The 26,201-nt window shown below is 43.2% G+C and overlaps 1 protein-coding gene and 1 non-coding gene across 4 annotated transcripts in view; both read right to left on the reverse strand.

The window, feature by feature from the left end:
• The window catches only part of LOC145412614 (uncharacterized), a 154,274-nt gene that overhangs the window by 79,189 nt on the left and 48,884 nt on the right, over positions 1–26,201 (reverse strand). For all 3 annotated transcript variants that reach the window (XM_080282530.1, XM_080282528.1, XM_080282527.1), the window contains exon 4: positions 14,067–14,210. In XM_080282530.1, the coding sequence (XP_080138656.1) occupies positions 14,067–14,210 (144 nt within the window). The remainder of the gene's footprint in view (positions 1–14,066; positions 14,211–26,201) is intronic.
• LOC145412647 (5S ribosomal RNA) lies at positions 12,517–12,635 on the reverse strand. Its single transcript, XR_013899594.1, has one exon. It is a non-coding gene; the product is annotated as a 5S ribosomal RNA (ribosomal RNA).

Below are 26,201 nucleotides of genomic sequence, written 5' to 3' on the forward strand. Positions count from 1 at the left end.
TGGTTAGTGAGTAGAGGTAGGGGAGAAGATGAGAGAGAGAAGAGAGAGGTATATGTGAGCAGGAGAAGGGAGGTGAAGAGACTGGTGAAGGAGAGTAAAAAGAAAGTGGATGAGGAGTTTGGGAGGAATCTGAGTGTGAAATGGAGGGAGAGTAAGAAATTGTTTTGGAAGGAGGTAAAGAAAGTAAGGCAGTGTGAAAGGGGAAATAGTAGGGGAGTGAAAGATAGGAATAATAGATTGTTGGTGGAGAAGAGAGAGAAACTGAGGAGATGGAAGGAGCACTTTGAGGATTTGTTGAATGTGGAGAGTGAGAGCAGTGCGAGTATAAGTGGTTGGGGAATGGCTGGGAGAAGAAGAGATGAGAGAAGGGAGGAAGAGATCAGTAGGGCGGAAGTAGTGGAAGCGATGAAGAATATTAAGTTGGGAAAGGCCGCAGGAATTGATGGAGTGTGTGGTGAAATGCTTAGGTATGGGGGTGAGATTGTTGTGGAGTGGATATGGAAGTTGTGTAGATTGGCTTGGGAAGAGGGAAGGTTCCAGAGGACTGGAAATCAGGTATAACTGTTCCTTTATACAAAGGAAAAGGAGAGAGAGAAGTATGTGGTAACCATAGGGGTATTTGCCTACTTAGTGTGACTGGTAAAATATATGGTAGAATACTCATTGATAGGGTTAGGCATATGACAGAGGAGCTAGTTGGAGAAGAACAAGGGGGGATTTAGGAAGGGAAAAGGGTGTGTAGATCAGATATTTGTTCTAAGATGTTTAGTGGAGAAGTATCTAGAGAAGGGAAGGAAAGTGTATGCTGCCTTCATGGACTTGGAGAAAGCTTATGACAGAATAGATAGGCAAGGTATGTGTAAGGTATTAAGAATATATGGAGTAGAGGGGAAATTGTTGAGAGCTGTGAAGAGTATGTATGAGGGAGCTAGGGTTGCGCTGCGAGTGGATGGTGAGCTGAGTGAGTTCTTTGATCTCAGTGTGGGACTGAAACAGGGTTGTGTGATGTCTCCATGGCTGTTTAATATATACATGGATGGGGTTGTAAAGGAGGTGCAGGGTAGGGCAGTGGATGTGGGGGTGGCTCTAATGAATGAGGGTGAGATTTGGAAGCTCCCGGTGTTGCTGTTTGCTGATGATACAGTACTGTTGAGTGAAGATGAATGGGAGTTGCAAGGTTTGGTGAATGAATTTGGGACAGTGTGTAGGAGGAGGAATCTGAAAGTTAATGTAAACAAAAGTAAAGTTATGGTGTTTGAGAGGAATGAAGTCACAGAGTGTGCAGTGAGGTTGGATGGTGAGGATATGGAGAATGTGAGTGCATTCAAGTACTTGGGTAGTGTGATGAGTAGGGATGGAACTTTGGGGGATGAAGTGCGTGAAAGGGTACAGCAGGGAAGGAAGGTTGTTGGTACACTGAAAGCAGTGATGAGAAATAGGGAGGTGAGTATGGAAGTTAAGAAGTCACTGCATGATAGTATTGTGATCCCTACCCTGACGTATGGAAGCGAGGCATGGACCTTGCAAGAGGGGAACAAGTCAAGAGTGAGAGCAGTGGAAATGAGTTACTTGAGAGGAGCATGTGGAGTGACGTGGAGGGACAGGTTGACGAATGAAGAAGTGAAGGAACGCTGTGGGGTGGATGTGGATGTGGTTGAGAAGATTAAGAGAAATACACTGAGGTGGTTTGGACATGTGAAGAGAATGGAGAATGAAAGACTGACTAAGAGGGTGTATGTAGGTGAGGTGGAGGGAGGGAGAGGGAGAGGTAGACCGAGGATGAGGTGGAGGGAGGGAGAGGTAGACCGAGGATGAGGTGGAGGGAGGGAGTTGAGAGGTATATGAGGGACGGGGGGGTGAGCTGGGGGGAGGGTAGTCAAATGGTGGGTGACAGAGTGACTTGGAGGCGTTTTGTCTGCGGCCACCCTTTGCGGGATTAGGGCGTCGGGCTATAGATAGATAGAATAATGGAGTGGATAATGGAAGGATATTTGTTCAAGATCCTCCACATAAAATAAGAGTCACCACAAAGCTAGCATATAATACAGATGATAATGGAATAATAGCATTGATGACAATGATGATACTCCAAGAATACATCAACATTCTTTGACCTCTTTTTCACATTCATGGATGAGGTGAGGTTGGCCAGATGGTAAGAGAAAACCTGACAGAGAATTAATAAGAACTAATACAACAGCATGCCCAATCAAATGGACCACACTTTAATTTACTCATCATTCAAGCCTCTCGAATGCTGACTCCACTTCCCTGGCAAATCTTTCCACACTCATGTGCTTAACATACACTGTCAGCTAGAATCGATCCAATGACTATCACATCTATGAGAATAAACAGAGCTGCCAAACCCCTGTCATACACTTCTCTGTACAAAATTCTTCCACACAGCCCTATCTCCTGTCACTTCCCTAGCCTCATCAACCTTCACACCTCTCTTTCTTACACACTAATTTACTAAATCTATCCATCTTCTAAGTTTAGTATACCTCTGCCCATATCAAACAAACTCAGGTACCACTCTTAAACACCCTCTTCTTCTCCTTTCGGCTCTCCCCTTAGGAGTTGCCACAGCAGATCACCCGTCTCCATCTTACTCTGTCTTCTGCATCTTCTCTTACACCTACCACCTGCATGTTCTCCTTCATTACATCCATAAACCTTCTCTTTGGCCTTCCTCTCTTTCTCCTGCCTGGTAACTCCATTTCCAGCATCCTCCTCCCGACATACTCCTCATCCCTCCTCCGCACATGTCCAAACCATCTCAGTCTCGCCTCTCTAGCTTTGTCCCCAAACTGACTTACGTGTGCTGTCCCTCTAATATGTTCATTTTTAATTTTGTCCAACCTCGTCACTCCTAGTGAAAAACGCAACATCTTCAATTCTGCTACCTCCAACTGTGCCTCCTGTCTTTTTGTCAGTGGTACTGTCTCCATTCCGTACAACATGGCTGGCCTTACTACAGTCTTATAAACTTTCCCTTTCATTTCTGCAGAGACCCTTCTGTCACAGATCACCTTTCTCCACCCACTCCATCCCACCTGCACTCTCTTTTTTATCTCTCTACCACACTCTCCGTTACTTTGTACAGTTGACCCCAAGTATTTGAATTCATCTACCTTTGCCACCTCTACACCTTGCAGCCTCACAGTTCCCCTGTCATCTCTCTCATTTACACACATGTACTGAGTCTTGCTTTTGCTTACTTTCATTCCCCTTCTCTCCAGTGCATATCTCCATCTCTCAAGCTCTGCCTCAGCTCCCTCCCGGCTCTCACTACATATCACAATGTCGTCCACAAACATCATTGTCCACAGAGGCTCCTGTCTAATTTCATCTGTCAATCTGTCTATCACCATTGCAAACAAGAAGGGACTCAAAGTCGATCCTTGATGCAATCCCACCTCCACCTTGAAACCCTCAGTCATTCCTACTGCACATCTCACTGCTGTTACACTATCGTCATACATGTCCTTCACCACCCTCATGTACTTCTCTGCCACTCCTGACTTTCTCATACAGTACCACAGTTCCTCTCTCGGTACTCTATCATAAGCCTTCTCCAAGTCTATAAACACACAATGCAACTCCTTCTGGCCTTCTCTGTACTTCTCCATCACCATTCTCAAAGCAAATATGGCATCCTCAGTACTTCTCCCTGGCATGAAACCAAATTGCTCCTCGCAGATCCTCACTTCTCTTCTCAGCCTAACTTCTACCACTCTTTCCCAAATCTTCATTGCATGGCTGATCAGCTTTATACCTCTGTAGTTGCTGCAGCATTGCACATCACCCTTGTTCTTGAAAATCAGAACTAGAATACTTTTTCTCCACTCCTCCGGCATCCTCTCACCCTCCAGGATTTTGTTAAACAATCTGGTAAACCACATCACAGCCATTTCTCCTAAGCTCCTCCATGCTTCCACTGGTATACCATCTGGGCCCAATGCCTTGCCATCCTTCATCCTCTTCATGGCATTCCTCACTTCCTCTCTGCTGATCTCTTGCACTTCCTGACTCATTACCTCCAACTCTTCCAACCTTCCCTCTCTCATATTTTCTATATTCATCAACTCTTCGAAATACTCCTTCCACCTTCTTAGTACACTCTCCTCACTTGTCAGTACATTGCCATCTGCATCACTCTTAAACACCCATTCTCTCCAAATGACTATCGCACACCTTCCTCCAACTCTAGTGTCCACAGACATCCTTTCTCAACATATTCCATTAATTATATTATTATTCTACCCAGTCTCCACAAATACTCCTCAATAGCCCCATTTCTGCTGCTCTTACTCTTGCCTTTTAACTGTCACACCACATCAAATTCTCATACTCTGTGTTAATGTGGGCACTAAATCTTCATGCAATCCTCTTGCAGCCTCCACACTAAAACATCTTTTCACAATAATGGCCTTCAAAGCATCAGTCATTTTCATTCCATAGCTACTATGCTTTCTACTTCATTTATATACAGTTCAGGCATACCCCAGTTTAACGATGTAATTGGTTAGGTAAAACCCCATCGTTAGGCAGGGTATCGTATATCAGCGTACTTTTAACATGTAAAGTAATGAGGAGCGTTTACCAGCCTTGAGTTTCCCCTCAAACCAAGCCCAAGACCCACCCAAATGAGCCCAAAAACAGGTTTAAAGCCAACCTAAATGGCTTAAAGCCCTGTCCACACAAGCGGGCATTGCCCGCTCGTATTGACAGGGCTTAACAGCTGTCAAGGAAGCTAATCTAAATAACTCACTAAAACCAACAAATAAAATCTGAAAATCATCAAATATAAGTCAGGAAAACAAATCAAGCTTAGTAAACTGTATCCCAAAATGACAATGTTCATCCCACCTATGCCTAAAACATATTAATCTAAGTCTAAAAACAGTTTATGAATCAGCCTAAACACACAATCTTAGTCTAAAATATCATAAAAATTGGTAAAAAAATCAAAACCCATTGTTAAACCAGGGTTTGGCCATCATTAGGTGGGGTATGGTGGTATTTCTACCCCCATCGTTAAGCTGAGGTATCGCATCTGGGGTATCTTATATCGGGGTATTCCTGTATTTGCCTCTCTATCATTACACCCAGGTATTTGAACTCCCTCACCAATTTAAGTCTCTCTCCATTCACAATCACATCACACTGGGAGTTACCTTCTCTCGTACAAATCACTTTATTACCGTATTTACATTTACTTTCACATCACAATAGTCGCCAACATCCACAAATATGCACATTCTGCAAAGCTTTTGTTCATCATTAGGAAATAAAATGCACTGTCTGCAGATCTGAGAAATTACACCTTCCTCATTTAATGCCATCCTTGTCCATCTCCATAACTCAAGATCTTACCCATCTCATAACCCCATCTTTGTATATACAGAACAGCCATGGGGATTGAACAAATCATGTTCTCCTCCACCAGTGGAATTAAGCCACATATATGCCCATCTGCATTAGTATCTCGTTTCATATTATAAAGTTTCATTTACTTCAAGCACACATGCAATCACTACACATCATCAGTGACTAACTGTAAACACATCATACAGCATTTACAAATTCGCTGGTTGGCAGCCATTTAGAAACATTCACAATGTCCACATACAGCTTCCAAAGTACAATGGGAACAATGAAGCTGAAAAATAAGCAGATAAAACAGCAAATGGTAATGTGGCTGAATTACTCAGGTACGCATGAATGAATAAGTGCAGACACATGAGATTAATGAAGTCAGAAGTCTCACTGATATTCTCATAATGGCTTACACTCATGGATTTTATTGCCTCTGTACTCTCCAGTGTATGTCTAAAACAATTACCACGTTCTCTTCTACACTCTCCTCTCATAACTCAAATTTCTTAAGAATTTTTGTCCTTGTTGTTGTTGTTCAAAGTTAAGCATGATATGGTGAAACTGCCATTCTTACCCTGGCAGTGGACAGGCAAACTAATCAGCAAAGTGGTCGACCAAGAACAGTCCAAAGCCTTAAGACTGCAAACAATTCTATGAAGAACAAGGTGGGGTGGAAAGCTGTCTGTCTTGTGAGTGCCTTCCCACATGGAAGCCTCCATTGTGGTTGGACTAATAGTTTAATTCCCCCCTCCCTCCAGTGAGTTCGAAGCCAACCACTGGATCGTCCACAATATTCTGAGCTGAAATCATTATTCAGACCCTTTACTTTTCCATGTTGCATAACTTCTTTAAAGAATATAGCCGTAAAATGCGCCTACAACGAGTGGCGAACCAAATGGTTTCCTGTACACCAGGAAACCATTTACTACACTGGGTCGTAACCACATAAGCAAATTATGGATCCTGGTGGTTTAGTGGGTAATCATGGCATTCCAATAGGATTGAGCCTGGGTAAGTTTATATCCAAGGGGTGGTTGGGGTTTACTGCTCATGTAATGCCATGTGGAGAGGATGGAGGGTGAAAGACTGACGAAGAGAGTGTATGTGAGTGAGGTGGAGGGGGAAAGAGGGAGGGGGAGGCCGAGGATGAGATGGAGAGATGGGGTGGAGAGGTATATGAGAGAGGGGGGTGTGAGTTGGGAGCAGGGGAGTGAAATGGCGGGGGACAGGGCGACTTGGAGGCGATTTGTTTGTGGCCACCCCAAACGGGATTGAGGCGTCTGGCAATAGATAGATAGATGGATAGTAATGCCACTCAGGGATGAGTGAGGCTGGTCACTCTCATGTTAAATGCCAGGACCAACTTGCCTAGCCCTGGGCTCCTACACTCCTCATGGGGCAACACAGGACTGGATGATGAATGAATGAATGGAATGAATGAATATAACTCTTTTAAATGTCTGTATAAGCTCTCACATTTTCCTCCTCATGTAAACCCACTAAAAAAATTATTGGCACTCTTTTAGCATGATAAAATTTGACATCCCAGACTAAGGATCTGAAAATAAACACCTGCATTAGCATGCCTGGCTGGTATCCCTGATCTGCTGTGCCTTAGGCCCATATTCAATGTGGCATTGGAGGCTTCGTAGCACTGCTTACTAAGCAATTTGTTTTGTTAATTATCACTGTCTTTTGCATGAGTTCCAGTGCCTGGGTACAGTGATGGAAGAGAGAGGAAAATGTGCAAAAAAAGTGGAAAGTAGAGTGACACAAGGAAGGAAAGTAGCTGGTGATATGAAGGCCTTGATAAGAAACAAAGGCTTGAGTGTTGCAGCTGCACGAGGCTTACAAGAAAGAGTGTTGGTGAAAACTTTAACATAAGGAAGTGAGACTATGGTGTGGCATGAAAATGAAAAGTCAAGAGTAAGAGCAGTGGAGGTGGGACTGCTGCCGAATGTATGTGGAGTACAGAGAGTGGACAGGATACAAAATAATGTGATTCATGAAAGATGAGGAATGAGGAAGTCTGTGGACACCAGAATCAAAGAGAGTGTACTGAGATGGTATGGTCATGTGGAGAGAATGGATGACAATAGAGTGGAGAAATAGGTTTATCTGGGCAAAGTTGAAGGAGGAAGAAATCGAGGTAGAAGAACGTGGAGAGATATGGTGACTCAGTGTGTGAGGGAGAGAGATATGGAAGCTGGCAAGGCTAAAGGACTGACAAGAGACCGAGCTAGATGGATGACTTTTATGCAGAGAAGCGCAAAACCAGGGATTTGGCACCCCTTTTTAACATGACAGTGTTCGAACTGACTCAATCAGATACGTATATGTGAAGCTGCAAACCATTTTTTTTTTTTTTTTTTTTTTTTTTTTGATGGAGCCAGGATTCCGTGGGTTTGAATGATGAGTGAACAGAAGTATGGCCCATTGAACTGGACAAACGTAGGCTGCCTGGACGCTGTTACTCCTCAGCCTGCCTTAGGGTGGGAAAGGAGGTCCAGATGATGATGATTTTACGTTACTTGAAGAGATTGAATACCAACATAGTTTTCATAAAAATTATAAATGAGGATATTGATGTGTAATGTAGATCAAATTCAGAATCAACATTAAAACTTCTTCTGCTCATTTGATGCTCGAATTGTCCAAGCTGAAGCAGTTTCATAGGCAACACACACTCCATGTCAATATGGAAGTCGAGAACCATCTGAGGTAAAAGCCTATCCTAAGTTTTAAAATATGCCTACCAATCACCCCCTCTGCAATGCTGTTATGATCTTCGTCATTTTGGTGGTATACCATTCTCAGTTTCATAATCCCTGGACATTCACATATCACTAATGGGGTTAAAATTATAGCAGTACCTGTACTAGGATACATTATGTACATAATTTACATGTGCTGTTCACGGGGTGTTGTATAAACTGGAAAGTTAGACTTATATTGTTTGTCACCAATCCATTCTTAAAATGATAACAGTGGTTGTCATTGTACCACTACATATTAGAAAATCCTAAGATGGTAACCTCAGATATGACGGGTGCCAAGCAGACAAACAGCATTTTGTTTCTTATATTTTCTAGTGGATAATGATTAGCTGTTTTAAAATCTTCCTTCAAGCATTATGTCCACTGCTATGAATTATTTGTCATTCATGGACCAAACAAAGGACATGGTACGGATTAAGACATGGAATGTAAGGGGTGTAAATGATGAGGTGAAAGAGAGAGAGATTGTCCAGGTGTTTGAGGATGGAAAAGTGGATGTATGTGGAATAACAGAGACAAAATGGAGAGGTAAGACTGTAAGAGAATGGAAGTAAGGATGGGGTACAAGAGTGGGAATAGATGAGAATGAGAGGGCAAACGAAGGAGTTTGTATTGATGTGCAAGAAGGAAGGAGAATATGAGAGAGTATGGATCCATTGGTTCAGTGACTGTGTGGGTAAGACTGAAAGTTGGACTACAAATGTGGGCGACTCTGTGTGTGTATGCGCCAATGCCAGATCGTGCAAGCAGAGTGAAAGAAGAGTTCTGGACAAACGTGGAAGCGTGCATGGAAATGATTGAAAAGAATGAGAGAATGTTTTTGATTGGTGATGTCAATGGAAAAGTGGGGAATGTGAAGGTGCATGGAGTAGTTGGTGAGTGGGGTGTGCCTGAGAAGCTGATGAGAGTGGCAGTGCTCTAGTGGACATTTGCCAGGGAGGGGGTTGGTGATAGCCAATAACCTCTTTAGACACAAAATGATCTACAGGTATGTATGGTGAGTGATGAGAAGGGTAGGTGGTAAACTGAATGAATGGAACACAATGATTGGTTATGTGTGTGTGGATGATAGAATGAGAAGGTGTGTAATGGATGCAAGAGCGTAAAGCGGTTGGGGGAGTGGAGTTTCTGATCACCACTTGGTGGTGGTGAAAGACTAGGTTCAAAATGAAATGGAGGAGTAGGAGAAGGGAGGGACAGGTGGAAGTAGTACAAACAAAGAGGGTAGAAAGGTTGCAAGAGGATGAAAAAAAGGCATAACATATGAGAGATGTGGAGGAGCAGCTGCATAAATATGATCTGGAGCAGATGGGGGACGTGGAAGGTGTGTGCAAGATATTCACAGAAGAAATCTATGCTGCATGTGAGGTGCTGTGTGGGATGAAGAGATGACGAAATGGGGTGCAAGGAACAGCATGGTGGAATGAAGAGGTAAGACAGGCTGTGGCACAAAAGACAAAAGCATAGAGTACGTGGATGAGAAACAGGGGTGTGGAGGAAGTTGGGAGACAGAAGAGAGAGTTATATGTAGATTGGAAGAGAGAGGTGAAAAGATTAGAAAGAGAGAGTATTAAGAGAGAGTATGAGGAATTTGGAAGGAATTTCAGTGTAAAGTGGAGGGACGGTAAGAAAATGTTCTGGAAAGAGGTAAAGAGAGTTAGAGAGGGTGATAAAGAAGTAAGCTGGGGAGTGAGAGATAAAAATGGTATAATACTACTGAAGATGGGAGAAAAAGTAAGCAGATGAAGAGAACACTTTAAGGAATTGTTGAACACAGAGAATGAAAGAAATGCGAGTATAAGTGGCTGACGAATGGCTGGGAGAAGGAAGAAGGTGAGTAGAGGACGGAATCAGTAATATGTAAGTAGTGGAAGCAATGTTCATTAATAAAGTCAAAATGGGGAAAGCACCAGGAATTGACGGAGTGTGGTGAAATGCTGAAGCACTGAGGAGAGACAGTAGTAGAATGGATATGGAAATATGCAGATTGGCCTGGGAGGACGGTAGAGTCCCGGAGGATTGGGTTAAGTATTATATTCCCCTGTACAAAGAAAAAGTGGAAAAAGAAGTATGTGGTGATCACAGGGGCATTTGTCTTCTTAGTGTAATAGGAAAAGTTTATAGTAGGATACTTATTGACAGAGTTAGGGAAATAACAGAGGAATTAGTTGGAGAAGAACAGGGAGGGTTTAGGATGGGAAGAAGTTGTGTAGATCATATATTCATTTTTAGGTCTTTCGTGGAAAAGTTTCTAGAGAAGGGAAAGAAGTTATATGTGGCCTTCATGGATTTAGAGAATCATATGACAGGGTGGACAGACATGGAATGTAGAAAGTATTAAGAATTTATGGAGTAAATGAGAAGTTGCTGAATGTCGTGAAGAGTATGTACGAAAGAGCTAAGGCTGCAGTACATGTGGATAGTGAACTGCGTGAATTTTTCTACTTGAATGCTGGATTGAAACAGTGATGTGTCATGTCCCCATGGGTGTTCACTCTGTATATGGATGGGGTTATAAAGAAATACACAGTAGGGCAGAGGATGTTGAACGACCCTAATGAGGGAGGGCAGTGTTTGGAAACTCCCTGTACTGTTGTTTGCAGATGATACTGTTTTATTGAGTGAATACGAATCAGAACTGCAAGACCTGGTGTATAAGTTTGGGAGAGTGTGTAAAACATGGAATCTAAAGGTGAATGTAAGGAAGAGTAAAATAATGGTCTCTGAGAGAAATCAAGTCAGTGAACGTAAAGTGAAGTTGGACGAGGAGGAAATGGAAAATGTGAGTGCATTTAAGTACTTGGGTAGTGTGATGAGTAAGGATGGAAGTTTAGAGGACGAAGTGCTTGAAAGTGTACAACTGGGAAGAAAGGTTGCTGGTTCACTGAAAGCAGTGATAAGGAACAGGGAAGTGGGCATGGAGGTAAAAAAATCACTGCATGACAGTATTGTGATACCAATTTTAATATATGAAGGTGAAGTTTGGACCTCGTTGGAAGTACACAAGTCAAGAGTGAGAGCAGTGAAAATGAGTTAACTGAGAGGAGCATGTGGAGAAACAGACTGACAAATGAGGAAGTGAAGGACCATTGTGGTGTGGATGTGGATGTGATAGAAAGCATTAGGAGAAATACAACGAGGTGCTTTGGCCATGTGGAGAGGATGAAGAGGAAGAGACTAGCAAAGAAAGTATATGCAAGTGAGGTGGAGGGGGGGGAGAGGGAGTGGGAGGATGAAGATAAGATGGAGGGATGGAGTGGAGAGGTATATGAGATGGGGGGGGGGGAGCTGGGGGCAGGGCAGCGAAATGGCGTTGGGCAGGGCAACACAGAGGCGATTTTTTTGTGGCCACACCTTACAGGATTAAGGCATCTAGCAATAGATAGATAGACAAGACACGAGGCTAGGGGAATTATACTATCTGGAGAGAGAGAGAGAGAGAATGTGCACAGATACTAGTGAATATAGATGTCGTAGCAGTGTCAATTCTATTCTCACACATACTTAAAATGGAATATTTAAATAAAAATAACAGGTTTTCATCACAAGCGTGTGTAACCCAGATATTCAATTCCACCAAGCATGTTAAACCAAGACTTCAAGCTTATTTCTATCTCTAACTTTTATATTATCTTCTATCTATCTATCTATTGCCAGACGCCTCAATCCCGTTTGGGGTGGCCACAAACAAATCGCCTCCAAGTCGCCCTGTCCCCCGCCATTTCACTGCCCTGCTCCCAACTCACACCCCCCTCTCTCATGTACCTCTCCACCCCATCCCTCCATCTCATCCTCGGCCTCCCCCTCCCTCTTCCCCCCTCCACCTCACTCACATACACTCTCTTCGTCAGTCTTTCACCCTCCATCCTCTCCACATGGCCAAACCACCTCAGTGTGTTCCTCATAACGCTTCCTATCACATCCACATCCACACCACAACGCTCCTTTATATCCTCATTCGTCAGCCTGTCTCTCCACGTGACTCCACAGGCTCCTCTTAAATAACTCATTTCCACTGCTCTCACCCTTGACTTTTGCTTTTTCTTGGTTTACAGTTATATTCCATTAACACTGACAGCACTGTCATAAAAGTGGGAGAAATCAGTCAACATGAGGGACCATTGGACCCAAATCAGTTTTCTCTTTAAGAGATTCAGCTTAAATTTAGTCTTCGAGTGAGGTGAAGTCAGTCAATGGACAGTAAGGCTGGATGAGGAGGAAAAGGAAAATCCATCCATCCATTGCCAGACGCCATGTATCCCAAACGGGGTGGCCAAGGGCTTAGAGTTAATTGTTTTACAGGGAGGGGCACTAATCCTCCACCAACCCCACTTGACACGTAGGGAGAACGTTATGCCAACAGCATCTGGTGTTCCCAGGCGGTCACCCATCCAAGTACTAACCAGACCCAACGTTGCTTAACTTCGCTGATCGGACGGGAAGCGGTGTACTCAACGTGGTATGGCCATTGGCATAATATCAGCGCTTGCAACTGCGTGAGTACAGCAGCTTACCAAGCGAGCCATTTAGGCACCTGGGGTTACAGGAGAGAGCTACCCCTCCCGGCAACGGTAGCCCGGGCGAGGCTCGAACTTGCGACCTCCCGACCACAAGCTCAGAGCGCTACCACTGTGAGTGCATTTAAGTACTTGGGTAGTGTGATGAGTAGGGATGGAAGTTTGGAGGGTGAAGTGCTTGAAAGTGTACAACAAGAAAGAAAGGCTGCTGGTTCACTGAAAGCAGTGATATAAACAGGGAAGTGAGAATGGAAGTGAAAAAGTTACTACATGACAGTATTGTGATACCAACTCTAACGTATGGAAGTGAAGCCTGGCCACTGTTGGAGGGATAGATGTCAAAAATGAGAGCTGTGGAAATGAGTTATTTGAGAGGAGCATGTGGAGTCACATGGAGAGACTGACAAATGAGGATGTGAAGGATCATTGTGGTATGGATGTGGATGTGACAGGAAGCGTTAAGAGAAACACACTGAGGTGGTTTGGCCATGTGGAAAGGATGGAAAGTGAGAAGTTAACGAGGAGAGTGTATGTGAGTGAGGTGGAGGGGGGGTGGAGGGGGAGGGCGAGGACAAGGGTGAGATGGAGAGATGGAGTGGAGAGGTATATGAGAGAGGGGGGTGTGAGCTGGGAGCAGGGCAGTGAAATGGCGGGGGACAGGGCGACATGGAGGCGACTTGTTTGTGGCCACCCCTTACGGGAATAAGGTGTCTGGCAATAAACAGATAGATAGATTTTTAAGGTACCAAACAACAACATGCACAACAAAGCTGCAGTAAGGTCATGTCTACTGATTTCAAAGTTGTATGTTATACCATTCTTAAGCACTACCTTCCCTTCAATGCAAGGTAATTTATATGCAACCATCTAGATCACCTCCGGCTGTGCAATGTTACACACACAATCAACCTACAATAAAGGGCCAAGCTGATCATCAAGGCATATTACGGGATCCTATCCAATGAAACAGATACACTGGTGTCTGATAATCACCAGAGTAAATAAAGTAACTCTAGTTTGTTCATATATCTCCCATACCTTATAAAAAGCATCACTTATCACACAATTATTCCTGCTCTCAATTGTGGCAAATTATACTTTTGTACAAAGACACAATTACAACAGTCTTCTTCCATTCTTCTAGTACACCTCTGCTCATTCAAACTTCTGACATAATGCTAAATAATTTTTCATTCCATAGGAAAAAAAAAAAAAACTAAATATTTGACAAACTACTGAAAATAGGCTTTGAAATGACTTCAACAGATTAAAAGGAAATAAATTAATAATAATAATAATACAGTAGCAGTAGTAGTAGTAATAATAATAATAATAATAATATAATAATAATAATAATAATAATAATACAATTCCAATTGCATCATACTTTGTCAAGCAGTGTATGAAGATGATCGTCAGTGGAGGGAAGGTGGACATACAATCTACGTTGTGGTTGTGCCAGTCCTGCGTAAATGTCCTCTCGTAATATCTTAGACCACTTTTTCTTTTCATAGTTAGTGTTGTTGTCAATCTGAAAAAGAAATAAGAACAAATACAGCAATACTGCAGTTGCTTGTTACTCAAGTGCTATCTTTCATTACAGGGAGTGTGCCAACTAGATATAAATCCAGGAAGTCCTAGTTTTTAGTCACTTGCTGATCTGATATGCAAAATAAGCAATGGTCAACAGAAGTTGGTAACCACCTTTTAAAAATGGGAGTACGATAAACAAAGTGACAAGAACTGAATAAAGGTTGAAGTTTGGGAACAGCAAAAAGAATTTGGTGTACATGTAAAGCACAAAGAATGTGAAGACGTGCATCAAGGACTGTGGGAGCAGCTCTATGGAAAGGTAAAGGAAGAAAAGTGGAAAAGCTGCGATGCTGCTTCATTTTGTTTATAAAGGCTCCAACACGCTTGCATGCATCAGCACTGGTCACCTAACCCTTCCGTGGCCGCCAGTGTTGAATGACGTTTAACCGATAAATGGCTGCAGGTGTCGTTTGAGTGCAGCCTGTAAAAAAACGGCAAAAATTTTTGGGAAGTGAACGAACATTCTGAACGTCTTCAGACTGACCTACACTACACTCCCATGCACCCCATCAAACAGTTCAAAGCCTGTTGCTGTGATGAGTGGATTTTTTATTTTTTCACTTCTGGTCATGCCTAAACAACCACAACTACACCCATTACCTCAACCTAGACAGAAAATATCATCTTTGTCCTCTCTTGCAAAACAAACACAACCACCTGTTTATGATTATGAATTAATACAGGCACAAACAAAAAAGACATGATAATAAAACTATATTTTTGTCTTGGTATCTTTACCTATTTGCTCAGCTTTGTTGTATTGGTTTGGGTCATTTGATGTAGTGTGACTTGTAGAAAACTGTGAAAACTTTTGGGAAGTGAACGAACATCTGGGACATGAGACTGACCTTCACTTCATGCTCTCACACTTCATTTGTCAGTTCACCATCTGCTGCTGTGACAAGTGGATGTACGATTTTTTCACTCATGGCCATGCCTAAACACACAGTTACACCCATTATCTCGACCCAGACAGAAAATGTCATCTTTCTCCTCCCTTGCAAAACACACACAACCACCCTGTTTATAATTATAAATAAACACAGACAAACAAAAAAAGACATGAAAATAAAAATTAACCCCTAAAACGCGGCTGTTTACAGTCGATCCCCCCCGAGTGGCGGGGTTGTATCGCGGTCTGAGTACCCGTAGGAAAATATTCGCCAAAAATCAGAGATTAACCGTAGAACATTATACTTGGTATGGCAGATAGTACTTACATTCAGCTTTCTCCAGAGACAGGTGTTGAGCCTTCTTGGACTACCCAAGGACTTGTGGAGACTTGCAAAGTTGGGTAACCAAATCTTCACTTTCACACCTCCAGCAACCCGGTTTCCCCTCTACCACAGCCTCATTCTGTCACAGTAAACTTTATACTACAACGTAAAGGTAGTTAGGAATCCGTATTTGTACAATAAGCACTGAAAATAAGGCTAAAATCAACGAAGCGTACGGCCGACATGCACTGTGGCGGCGGTCTTCCCGTCACTCAACAAACATTTCCATTTTCACAGCTAAAAACATGTGTACTACATTATTTTCAATCATATTACTTCCCAAAAGATCACCACGGCGCGCTTTTTATTCTGCCTTACGTCCGCCACTTTATTCTCGTTCCTGTCGGCCGCTTGCACTGACTGGGAAGAGCTAGAACTCGCCATAATCTCACTTTGAAAGCCTGCAGTAAACTGACGCTAAACAGAGGCAAACCGTGAGAAAAAAAGCTAGTGTTACAACTGGGGAAACAAGCGTTTCCTAGTAGCATAAACTGCTTGTGAGAGGAGATCGCAGATTTACAGTTCTGAGCGCTCAGAGCGCTGCCATGTATCACAGCCAGGCTGGCCGGTCCGTGGTGGTGGGGGGGGTACGCGGGGAAAACGCGATATTTGGCAACAACTGAGGTCAGTAGTACAAAGGTAAAGTATGCTAGTTGTAGCTAGAGGGTGGTGGTACTGATAGACAATACCAGCTGGAGCCTGCTTGCCCGCAGTTATTCAAAATTTACTAAAATCGCAAACGCGACGACCCGCCGTCCTGCCCTTATGGCCGAGCGTCGCAAACGCGACGATCCGCATTTTAGGGGTTAATTTTTGTTTGGTATCTTTACCTATTTGCTCAGGTTTGTTACACTGTTTTGAATCATTTTACATATTCTTTGCCTTTTACAAGAATAACAGGAAAGTTTTCTGTGTTCACATGATACTTCTGTGGGTGGAAAAAATTTTCTTCTCTTCCTGCTAATCAGCTCATGCGAGGTGTGAATGGCAGGTCGTCTCACAATTTAACCCTCACTGTCCAGTCTGTACACTCAAGGGATGACATTTATCTCATTTAGGTCTGAAAACAGACACTCTTGCTTCCCTTTTCCAACAAACTCCACCACCCAGATAACAAAAATAGGTCAATACTACCATAAACACAATAAACACAGAAAAATGCAAAATAAATTCATAATTCAAACCTCACATATTATGTACTGAAAAACTTCGAAACGAGGCGTGGACCTTGCAAGAGGGGAACAAGTCAAGAGTGAGAGCAATGGAAATGAGTTACTTGAGAGGAGCATGTGGAGTGACGTGGAGGGACAGGTTGACGAATGAAGAAGTGAAGGAACGTTGTGGGGTAGATGTGGATGTGGTTGAGAAGATTAGGAGAAATACACTGAGGTGGTTTGGACATGTGGAGAGAATGGAGAATGAAAGACTGACTAAGAGGGTGTATGTAGGTGAGGTGGAGGGAGGGAGAGGGAGGGGTAGACCGAGGATGAGATGGAGGGATGGAGTTGAGAGATATATGAGGGAGGGGGGGGTGAGCTGGGGGGAGGGTAGTCAAATGGTGGGTGACAGAGTGACTTGGAGGCATTTTGTCTGCGGCCACCCTTTGCGGGATTAGGGCGTCGGGCTATAGATAGATAGACTTATTGCACACCTTTGACAATGTTTTTTGGTTTTAAAAAAAAAAAAAAAAAAAAAAAAAAAAAAAAAGTGCAATGACCAACATGTGACTAATATCAGCCATCTGAATTTATGCAACTTCCGCGTTTTATTGCACGCCACAAGATGGGTCTAGGAAGCTGATATTTGCACTGCCATGTGCATCAGAACTTCCTCTTCAATATGGCAAGGAAAAAAAAAACCTATTTTTGAAACTTCAGAAAGTGGCCCTGACCTCGGCCAGGGGTGCATGTAAAAATTCCGGACCCATGGCCACAGAGGGGCTAATGGCAGCTCACCACTCTGCTCGATATCTAGCAACCTTTCTACTCAGCTGTTTATACCTGAGGTCATACTCTATTACCTTGTCCCAGGATTTTTTTTGGTAATGTAAATATATGGCGAGAGAAAAGACGATTGACAGCACAGTAAGTGCAGTGCTTAATTCAATATAGATTTTAGCACTGATATTTACCAAAACCAAAAATTACTTCAAGCCACTGCAGAGGAGTACACCACATTACCATGATATAAATTTACTCTACTTTTGCCATATGGTGCTGCTGATATGGGATGTATAAGAAGACAAAAAGAGGAGAGAAAGAAAGATTATTCGTGAACAGGATACTGCAAAGATTCTGCATATGAACAAGGCAGAGCAAAACAGATTCCAAATATATTTGATGCAATGCAGTGCCATAATATGTTCTGTGGTTGTTGTGTGTGGTCTGAGACTTTCTCTTCACATTTGCTAATACCGCTGTCCCTCATTATGCGCTGCTTCACTAGTTGTGGTTTTGATTATTCATGGTTTAGAAAACCATTAGTGGTAGGTAGGGGCACTTACCATCCACTCACTCGATGCAGCCCTGCTCTCAGGCACCTGCCCTGTCCTCTCTTCCTTCCTTCCTCTTCGGTCTTTCTTTTCTTCATTCTTTCCTCTTCCTTCTGTCTACGGGTGACTCTACACCGTGTGACAAGCCAAATGGTTTCTTGTACACTAGGAAACCATTTACTAAGCTGGGTGGTAACCATGAAACCAAACTATGGCACCTGGGGACCTGGAGTGGTGGCGTCTCCGCTGTGGGTCTACCCTACAGAGGCTGTTGAAGCAGGAGGACAGCATGGGGGCCAAACCACCACAAACTCCCCCTGGCCCCTCACAGGGCCCGAGAAACTGGGAGTAGCTTCGGTCGCCCGGGCGAGTACCACATCTCTCAGCACAACACATACACCGTTTTTTCTACACCTAGAAATGACTCCCCGGTGGTCATTTCTCGACGACTTCTTCTAGCAGGGAACATTGAAAGCAATCCAGGACCCACCAGCAAATACATATGTCCAGCATGCTCAGAACCTATCACTTCGAGTCAACAGACAAAGGGTTCAGTTCAGTGCAATTCCTGCTAGAAAGGGACCCATTACACCTGCACAACACTTGCATCCAGAAAACATTACACAAACACTCAGACCTGCTCCTTACGTTCCGTCCCCCCACCAACTAACCCCCCCACCAACCCTACTCCTACTTCCTTCACACCTCCTCAGCCTAACCCACCGATCCTTCCCACACCATCCAATCCCCCAACCCCTCCCATTCCACCCCAACCCTTACCTCCATCACAACCTTCTCCTACCCCTTCCCCTCCATCCACACCACCACCTCCCCCCCATGTTGCAGCAGCCAACACACATTGCACACACAAAATAAACATCTTTCAATTAAACATAGATGGCATAAACACCAAAAAATGAAAACTCACACAATTCATCAAACAACAAAACATACACAATGCCATCTTACAAGAAACAAAACTACACAGAACACCACCATTAGACAAGACCGGGCCGACGGCGGTAGCAGTGGACTCGTCACCCTGGTACACAAATCCATCAACTTTTCAGATACCAGAGCACACACGAAATCACTTCTCCCCCCATATGACACCACAACAAAAACACAATCAATTAAAATACACACTGGTAACAAGTCACATATAACAATCACCAACACTTACATTCCCCCCCAGTTGTCCCCCACAGTACCACACAATTACTCTCCACAAATACTCCACATCACTAACATACCCAACATCATCCTGGGTGGTGATTTCAGTGCCAAGGTGTTGGCCTGGCATGTCAGCAACCCTGACACAGGCAGAGGGCTGGTACTACAATCCCAAACAGATCATCTTTTCATACTTAATAATCTCCATGAACATACCCATATCCCACACCAAGCCCTGTTCCTCCCATCATCCCCTGACATCACCTTTTGCTCCTCAAACCTTCCCCCCACATCTTGGAGAGTGGTCAAAACCCTTGGATCTGATCACCTCCCAATCATCACTACTAAAACCAGAATCATCCCAGCTGACCACAGACACACATACACTGATTATAAGATAGCCAACTGGGAGGCCTTCACGACTGAAACAGAACAACTCTTTGAAAAATTAAGTAGTACATCCACCACAAACATCAACACCGCTATGCACACTTTCAATATAATTATACAAAATGCAGACAAAAGACACATCCCTACAAGCAACAGAAAGAGAGACAACCCCAACTTCACACCAGAAATTCAAGGCCTCATCAGCCAATGGGACACACTACGACACTCCCCAACGCCCCATACACAAGACATTGTGCAACAAATACAAGAACTCAACACTCAAATAACCAATAAAATATCAGAACAGCAAACATTAAACAGGAATAATTATCTCCAATGCCTGACCACAAAACAAGCATCCAGCCCTCTTAAGCTACCAGAAGAGGCTGGATGACTCTGTCGCTGATGCCTGTCCAGGATGCAACACAGCAACCCATACTATTAAGCACATTATGGAAGACTGCATTGCACACAATCACCTACGCCAACAACACAACATACACTCTTTGAGAGCTCTGTGGGAAACCCCGGTCTCGGCCATGGCCTTCCTAAGGGACTTGGGGCTGTTCGGCCAGACTGCCTTGGGAACAACTACTACTACTACTACTACAAACATCAGCAAACTCTACAAAACATTAAACAGCATCACACTCTCCAACAGCAACACTACACAATCACACACTGCCATCACAACAACAGACACCATACCTTCAAAAAAACAACAAGCAAACACTCTCATCAATCACTTTTCACAGGTTAGCCATCGAAACCCCCATCGCGACGACCGACACATCATCCGACATAAGAGACAGTTCCCCACACATCCAGACTTTGCATCTTTCACTTACAACCAGACAAAGCACATCATTACCAACCTTAAGCACTCACCTACCTGTGGAGCAGACAACGTAAGCAACATACACCACAAGGCATACAAGCACTCACTATCATATCAAACTACAGCTACTCATACAACATAATACCCAACATCTGGAAGCAGGGCATTATCATCACCATCCCCAAACCAAACAAAGACCCCACGTTACTTTCTTCACACTGTCCTACCACACTCCTCTGCACCCCCTCCAAAGTCACTGAATGACTGGTACTACAACTAGTTACACCTCACACTGCCTAGCCCTATCACAACATGGTTTTAGGCTACTACACTCCACAAACACTCTTCTTACAGACCTTACACAGAGAGTTTTTGATGTCATGAATTCAGCTAGGTCACCAAACAGAACACTCCTAATCACACTAGACGTTAGCAGAGCTTTTGATGCCATCCCCCATCACACCTCACAAACAAAATATTCAAAACAAACATGCACAATAACACAAAAAGATGGCTGGCAAACTACTTAGCAGGCAGATGTGCGCATGTAACATTTGCCAGTCAGTCTTCGAACATCAGAAACTTCACAAATGGTGTCCCCCAAGAATCTTTAACCAATACACGCACGACATACCCACACCCCACATACCACAGATACACATAGCTTCCTATGCAGACAACTTAACACATACAAGTGCACACCAAAATGCAAACACAGCTGCACACATCCTCCAACTTTACCTCAACACACTACACGAATGGTTCACCACAAACAGGCTCAAAATAGCCCAAGCCGAATCTGCAGTGACCCTTCTCACAAACTAGACAGCAGAACACAGTCACATTCCACATCTCACCATAAACAACATTCCCCTACCGCACACACATACACACACCTAAAATCCTTAGTGTAATATACAATACCTCATTGTCATTTAAACAACACATCACAAACATTAAAGATAAATTAACACCAAGACTCAATGCCTTGAGGTCACTTGCCCATACAACATTTGGACACAACAAAGAAACCACCACCACAGTATACAAACAATATATATGTTCAGTGATAAATTATGCAAGCCCTGCTTGGGCTCTTAATCTCACTAAAACACACTACAATACCCTACAGACCATACAGAACAAGGTCCTAAAAACAATCACAGGTTGCACAGCTACTACACCCACAGATCACCTATATCAAGAAGAAACCAAAGTCCTCAAAGTCAAGGATCATCTAGACATGAGAGGCACCCAAATTCTTGCTGCAGCCTCCACAAACTCACAACATCCATGACACTACATGGCAGCAAATCCACACACACACCAAGGAACATCAAAACAACACCCAGCACACAATATCATATAGAAATACTGTCATCTCCCCCCCCTCACCCACCTCAGACCAGTTTCCAGAAGCACATCCATACTCAAATCACTTGCCGCTCCATTCAGTCACTGAAAGACAACGCACAGCAGCATTCACTGCCTCCTGATATCCACCCTTCTGATTCCTATCTCCCTCGTGAGGTCCACCTAGCCAGGCTGAGATGAAGGCATCATCCAGCCCTCTTAATTTACCAGAAGACGCTGGATGACTCGGTCGCTGATGCCTGTCCAAGATGTAACACAGTATTCCATATTATTAAGCCCATTATGGAAGACTGCATTGCACACAGTCACCTATGCCAACAACACAACGTACACTCCTTGAGAGCTCTCTGGGAAAGCCCGGTCTCGGCTGTGGCCTTCCTTAGGGACTCAGGGCTGTTCGACCTGACTGCCTAGGGAACAACTACTATTACTACTACTACCAGGACCAGACATGGACTTACAAGAAGTAAGTGCTGAGAGGTGTTTCATATTTTCTAACCTATTCCTCATGATTTTAAGGCTTTATTTGTTGCTTTCAGTGAGTTATTTACAGGTGTTAGGCTTGGGTTAGCTTCCTTGACAGCTGTTAGACCATTTAGATTGCCTTTAAATGTGTTTTTGGGCTCATATGGGTGGGTATTGGACTTGGTTTGAGGGGTAATCCAAGGCTGGTAAACGGTTCACATTGAAATACGTTAAAAGTGCTCCAATATACGATACACCATAAACATATCTGACAGAGTCAATCTGGACGCTGTCACGTTCAAAAGGGGTGCCAAATTCCTAAATCATGCACTTCTCCTTAAAATAATCATCCACCCAGCTTGATCTCTTGTCAGTTTCCTAGCCTCACTGACTTCCAAACCTCTCTTCCTCACACACTCATCCAACAAATCCTTCCAACTTCTCCTAGGTCTACCTCACCTCCTCCCTCCTTCAAATTCACTCAGATATACCTTTTTCATCACTCTATTGTTATCCATTCTCTCCACATGACCATACCATCGCAGTACACTCTCTTCGATTCTCGTGTCCACAGACTTCCTCACTCCACATCTCTCACGAATCACATTAGTCCATATCATATCCACTCTCTGTACTCCATATGCATTTCTCAGCAGTCCCATCTCCACTGTTTTCACTCTTGATTTTTCATTTTCATGCCACACCATAGTCTCACATCCATAAGCTAAAGTTGACACTAACACTCCTTTATGTAAGTCTCTTGCAGCTGCAACACTCAAGCCTCTGTTTCTTATCAAGGCCTTCATTGCACCATTGTGTCACTCAACTTTCCACTTCTTTTGCACATTTTCCTCTCTTTTCTATGACTGTACCCAGATATTTGAACTCTCTCACCAGTTCCAGTCTCCCTCCATTCGCTGTAACATTGCACTGGGAGTCACCTTCTCTCTCAATAACCATCACTTTACTCTTTTCTACATTTACTCTCAAGGCACGACGCTCACAGACATCAGCAAAACTCTGCACTAGTCTACCAAGTTCTTGTCTGATATCTGCAAGTACTGCATCATCAACATCAACAAATTTGAGATATTCCTTCCTTCACCAATCATTACCAATGCCATCCCCCTCTCCATTACTTGTGTTTTTACTTCTCTCATCACCCCCATCAAAATATATATACTCTGAACAACCATGGGGACATCACACAACCTTGTCACACGCCCACACCGATCGTGAACCATTCACTTATATGCCCATTAATCCTTACACATGCTTCACTACCATCATAAAAACTCTTGATGGCACTTAGCAACTTACCATCTACACCATAAATGCGCAAAACCCTCCATAATCCTTCTCGATCTACTTTGTTTAACCCTTTAACCGCGGGCTTGATTTGCTTTTTCTTGCAGCACCCGCGGGCATATTCGCGCTCCAACAGACTCTCTAAAAATATTTGCCAAAAATCAGTTATTAGTCCTAGAATATTAAAATCACATATGCTTATGGCACATACCTTCAGCTTTCTCCTGGGGTGTTTGTTGAGCCTTCGTCGAGTACCGTAAGACTTGTGGAGACCTCTGAAGTTGGGTAACGAAGTTTCCACTTTACACTTCCCGACAACCCGTAATATGATTACCACAGCCTGATATTATCACTAGAAACACTATTCTATGATTCTCAAATAGTTTGGAATCCATATTCCAAAAAAAAAAAAAAACACTGTGAAAGCAATGAAAATTACGAGGGCGTATGACCTTCTCACTTGCGCTAGTTCGCCGCTGGTGTTGTCATTTATTATTCATAAAAACACTCACAGTTTATATATCTATTACTATATAACATTTATATATATCTACAGTCTTTATCCATAAGTTTCCTTCAGTAATAGTAGTTTACTGTCACTGTAGGCATTCAATTTCTTTCAGTAAAATACGTAGCATTCACTTTCTCGTCCTGTATACTAGCATTGAGAGTGAATGTCACTTTCACCTTCACTCTCATAACTCCTAGTATTCATACATGCTAGAGTGAAACTTTCACTTTCATTACTCCTAGTATATATACTCGTATTCTTATAATACTACTCATTTACATTTCTATTTACGTTCTCTATTTTATTTACATTATTTACATTTCTATTTTATTTACACTGTGTTATGCACTGTCACTTGAAGTAACTTATAAAACTATTTTCCAGTGTTCACTTATATTTACATTCATTGCTTTCACTTGCTGTTTACACATTATTTACAATTCCACTTGCACTGTTTTACTCAACAAAAAGATCATAGTCACTCTCTTTCAATTGGGGTGAAGGTCATGGGGGTAATAAGTGGCGGAAGTTAGCAGGAGCAAACAGACGTCCCTTCACCTTGGAAGATGACAGTCAACTGATAGGGGTGGGCCGGGGTGGCCTACCTAGGGAAATGCAGTACTGCCAACGTCAGCCTCTTGACAGCTGCTAATATATAGCAGTGAAATGATTGGCAGGAAATCTAGACAATACATTATAAATTAGGTAGTTCCAGGTGAATGTAAATATCACTTAGGCTTCTCCCTTCCCTCCTTATATATATTTTTAGTACGAGAATAGATTGTACGGCATATTTCAAGGGGAAATAAACAGTGAAAATTAGCGAACGAGTGCACGTGAGGTGTTGTCAGGTGATAATTAGCCAATTCCAAGTGTATGGCAATCTCACTTACCTTATTTCTTTTTGGTATATATTATTTGGTATAAGAATAGGGCATAGGGCTTATTTCAATGGATGAAATCAGTGGAAAATTCCAGGGAAGATTTACTTAGCATAGCACGGCCGGGCAGGCGAGAGAAGAGGGTAATGGAGGGAAGGTAGGGAGGGGAGTCAAGAATGGGGAGAAATGGCTAAATTGTCAACAATGGATGGGAGTACAGATGAGATTAGGAGTGCTGACTAGTGTTGGACATTGGCAGTACTGATAGATGATACAAGCTACCACTTGAAAGCCCGGGCGAATTCAAAATAACACAGAATCGCAAATGTGACGCCCCGCGGTATGATCCCTTGCTCCCAAGCGTCAAGAAAGTGACGCCCCGCGGTTAAGGGGTTAATGCTTTTTCCAGATCCATGAATGCCATAAACACCTTACAGTCTTTCTCACAAGCCTTCTTCACTGTCTTTCTCAATGCAAATATCAGATCCACACATCCTCTGCCACTCCCAAAGCCACCCTGTTCATCACTTACTAGGACTTCTGGTATCTCTCTTACTTTCTCTATAATTAATTCTTCATATGCCTTTCCTACCATACTCAATAAACTTATGCCACGACATTTCTTGCACTCACTTCACTAATCTTTATTTTTATTGGGGTATAATCACAGTCTTTTTCCACTCTGCTGGAACAGTTTCATTCATCCATTCTTTCCTACATATCTCCAAGAAGCACTTCATTCCATTCTCTCCACTACACTTAATCATCTCTGCATACACCTCATCAACCCCTGCTGCTTTCCCAAATTGCAGCTGCTTCACAGCGCTCTTCACCTGTGCGAGTGTCACATTTCCTGGCACTGCATTCCTTCTCTGCACACCCCCAAATCCAATCATATTTTTACTTCCCACGCCCTTGTGGCAAACTGCACATGGCCACTCTCCATCGTCTTTGACAGTACCGCCACCAACCCTAAATATCGTCACTTTTGTTTTATCTGCATTTACCCTTAAGCCCTTGTACCCCATACCATCTCTCCACTTCCTAAACCTTTCCTCCGCCTCCCTTTCGTTCTCTACAATCAATACCAAATCATCAGCATACAACAACTCCCACGTGAGTCCGTTTCTAAAGTCACATGAAAGGGCTTCAGGTACCATGATAAACGACATTGGACTCAAAACTGACCCCTGATGCACATCAACATTCACGGAAAACCCA

The sequence above is a fragment of the Coenobita brevimanus genome, chromosome 93 (genome assembly GCF_032717465.1).
Source record: "Coenobita brevimanus isolate Jiangsu-jjx chromosome 93, ASM3271746v2, whole genome shotgun sequence".
Taxonomy (NCBI): domain Eukaryota; kingdom Metazoa; phylum Arthropoda; class Malacostraca; order Decapoda; family Coenobitidae; genus Coenobita; species Coenobita brevimanus.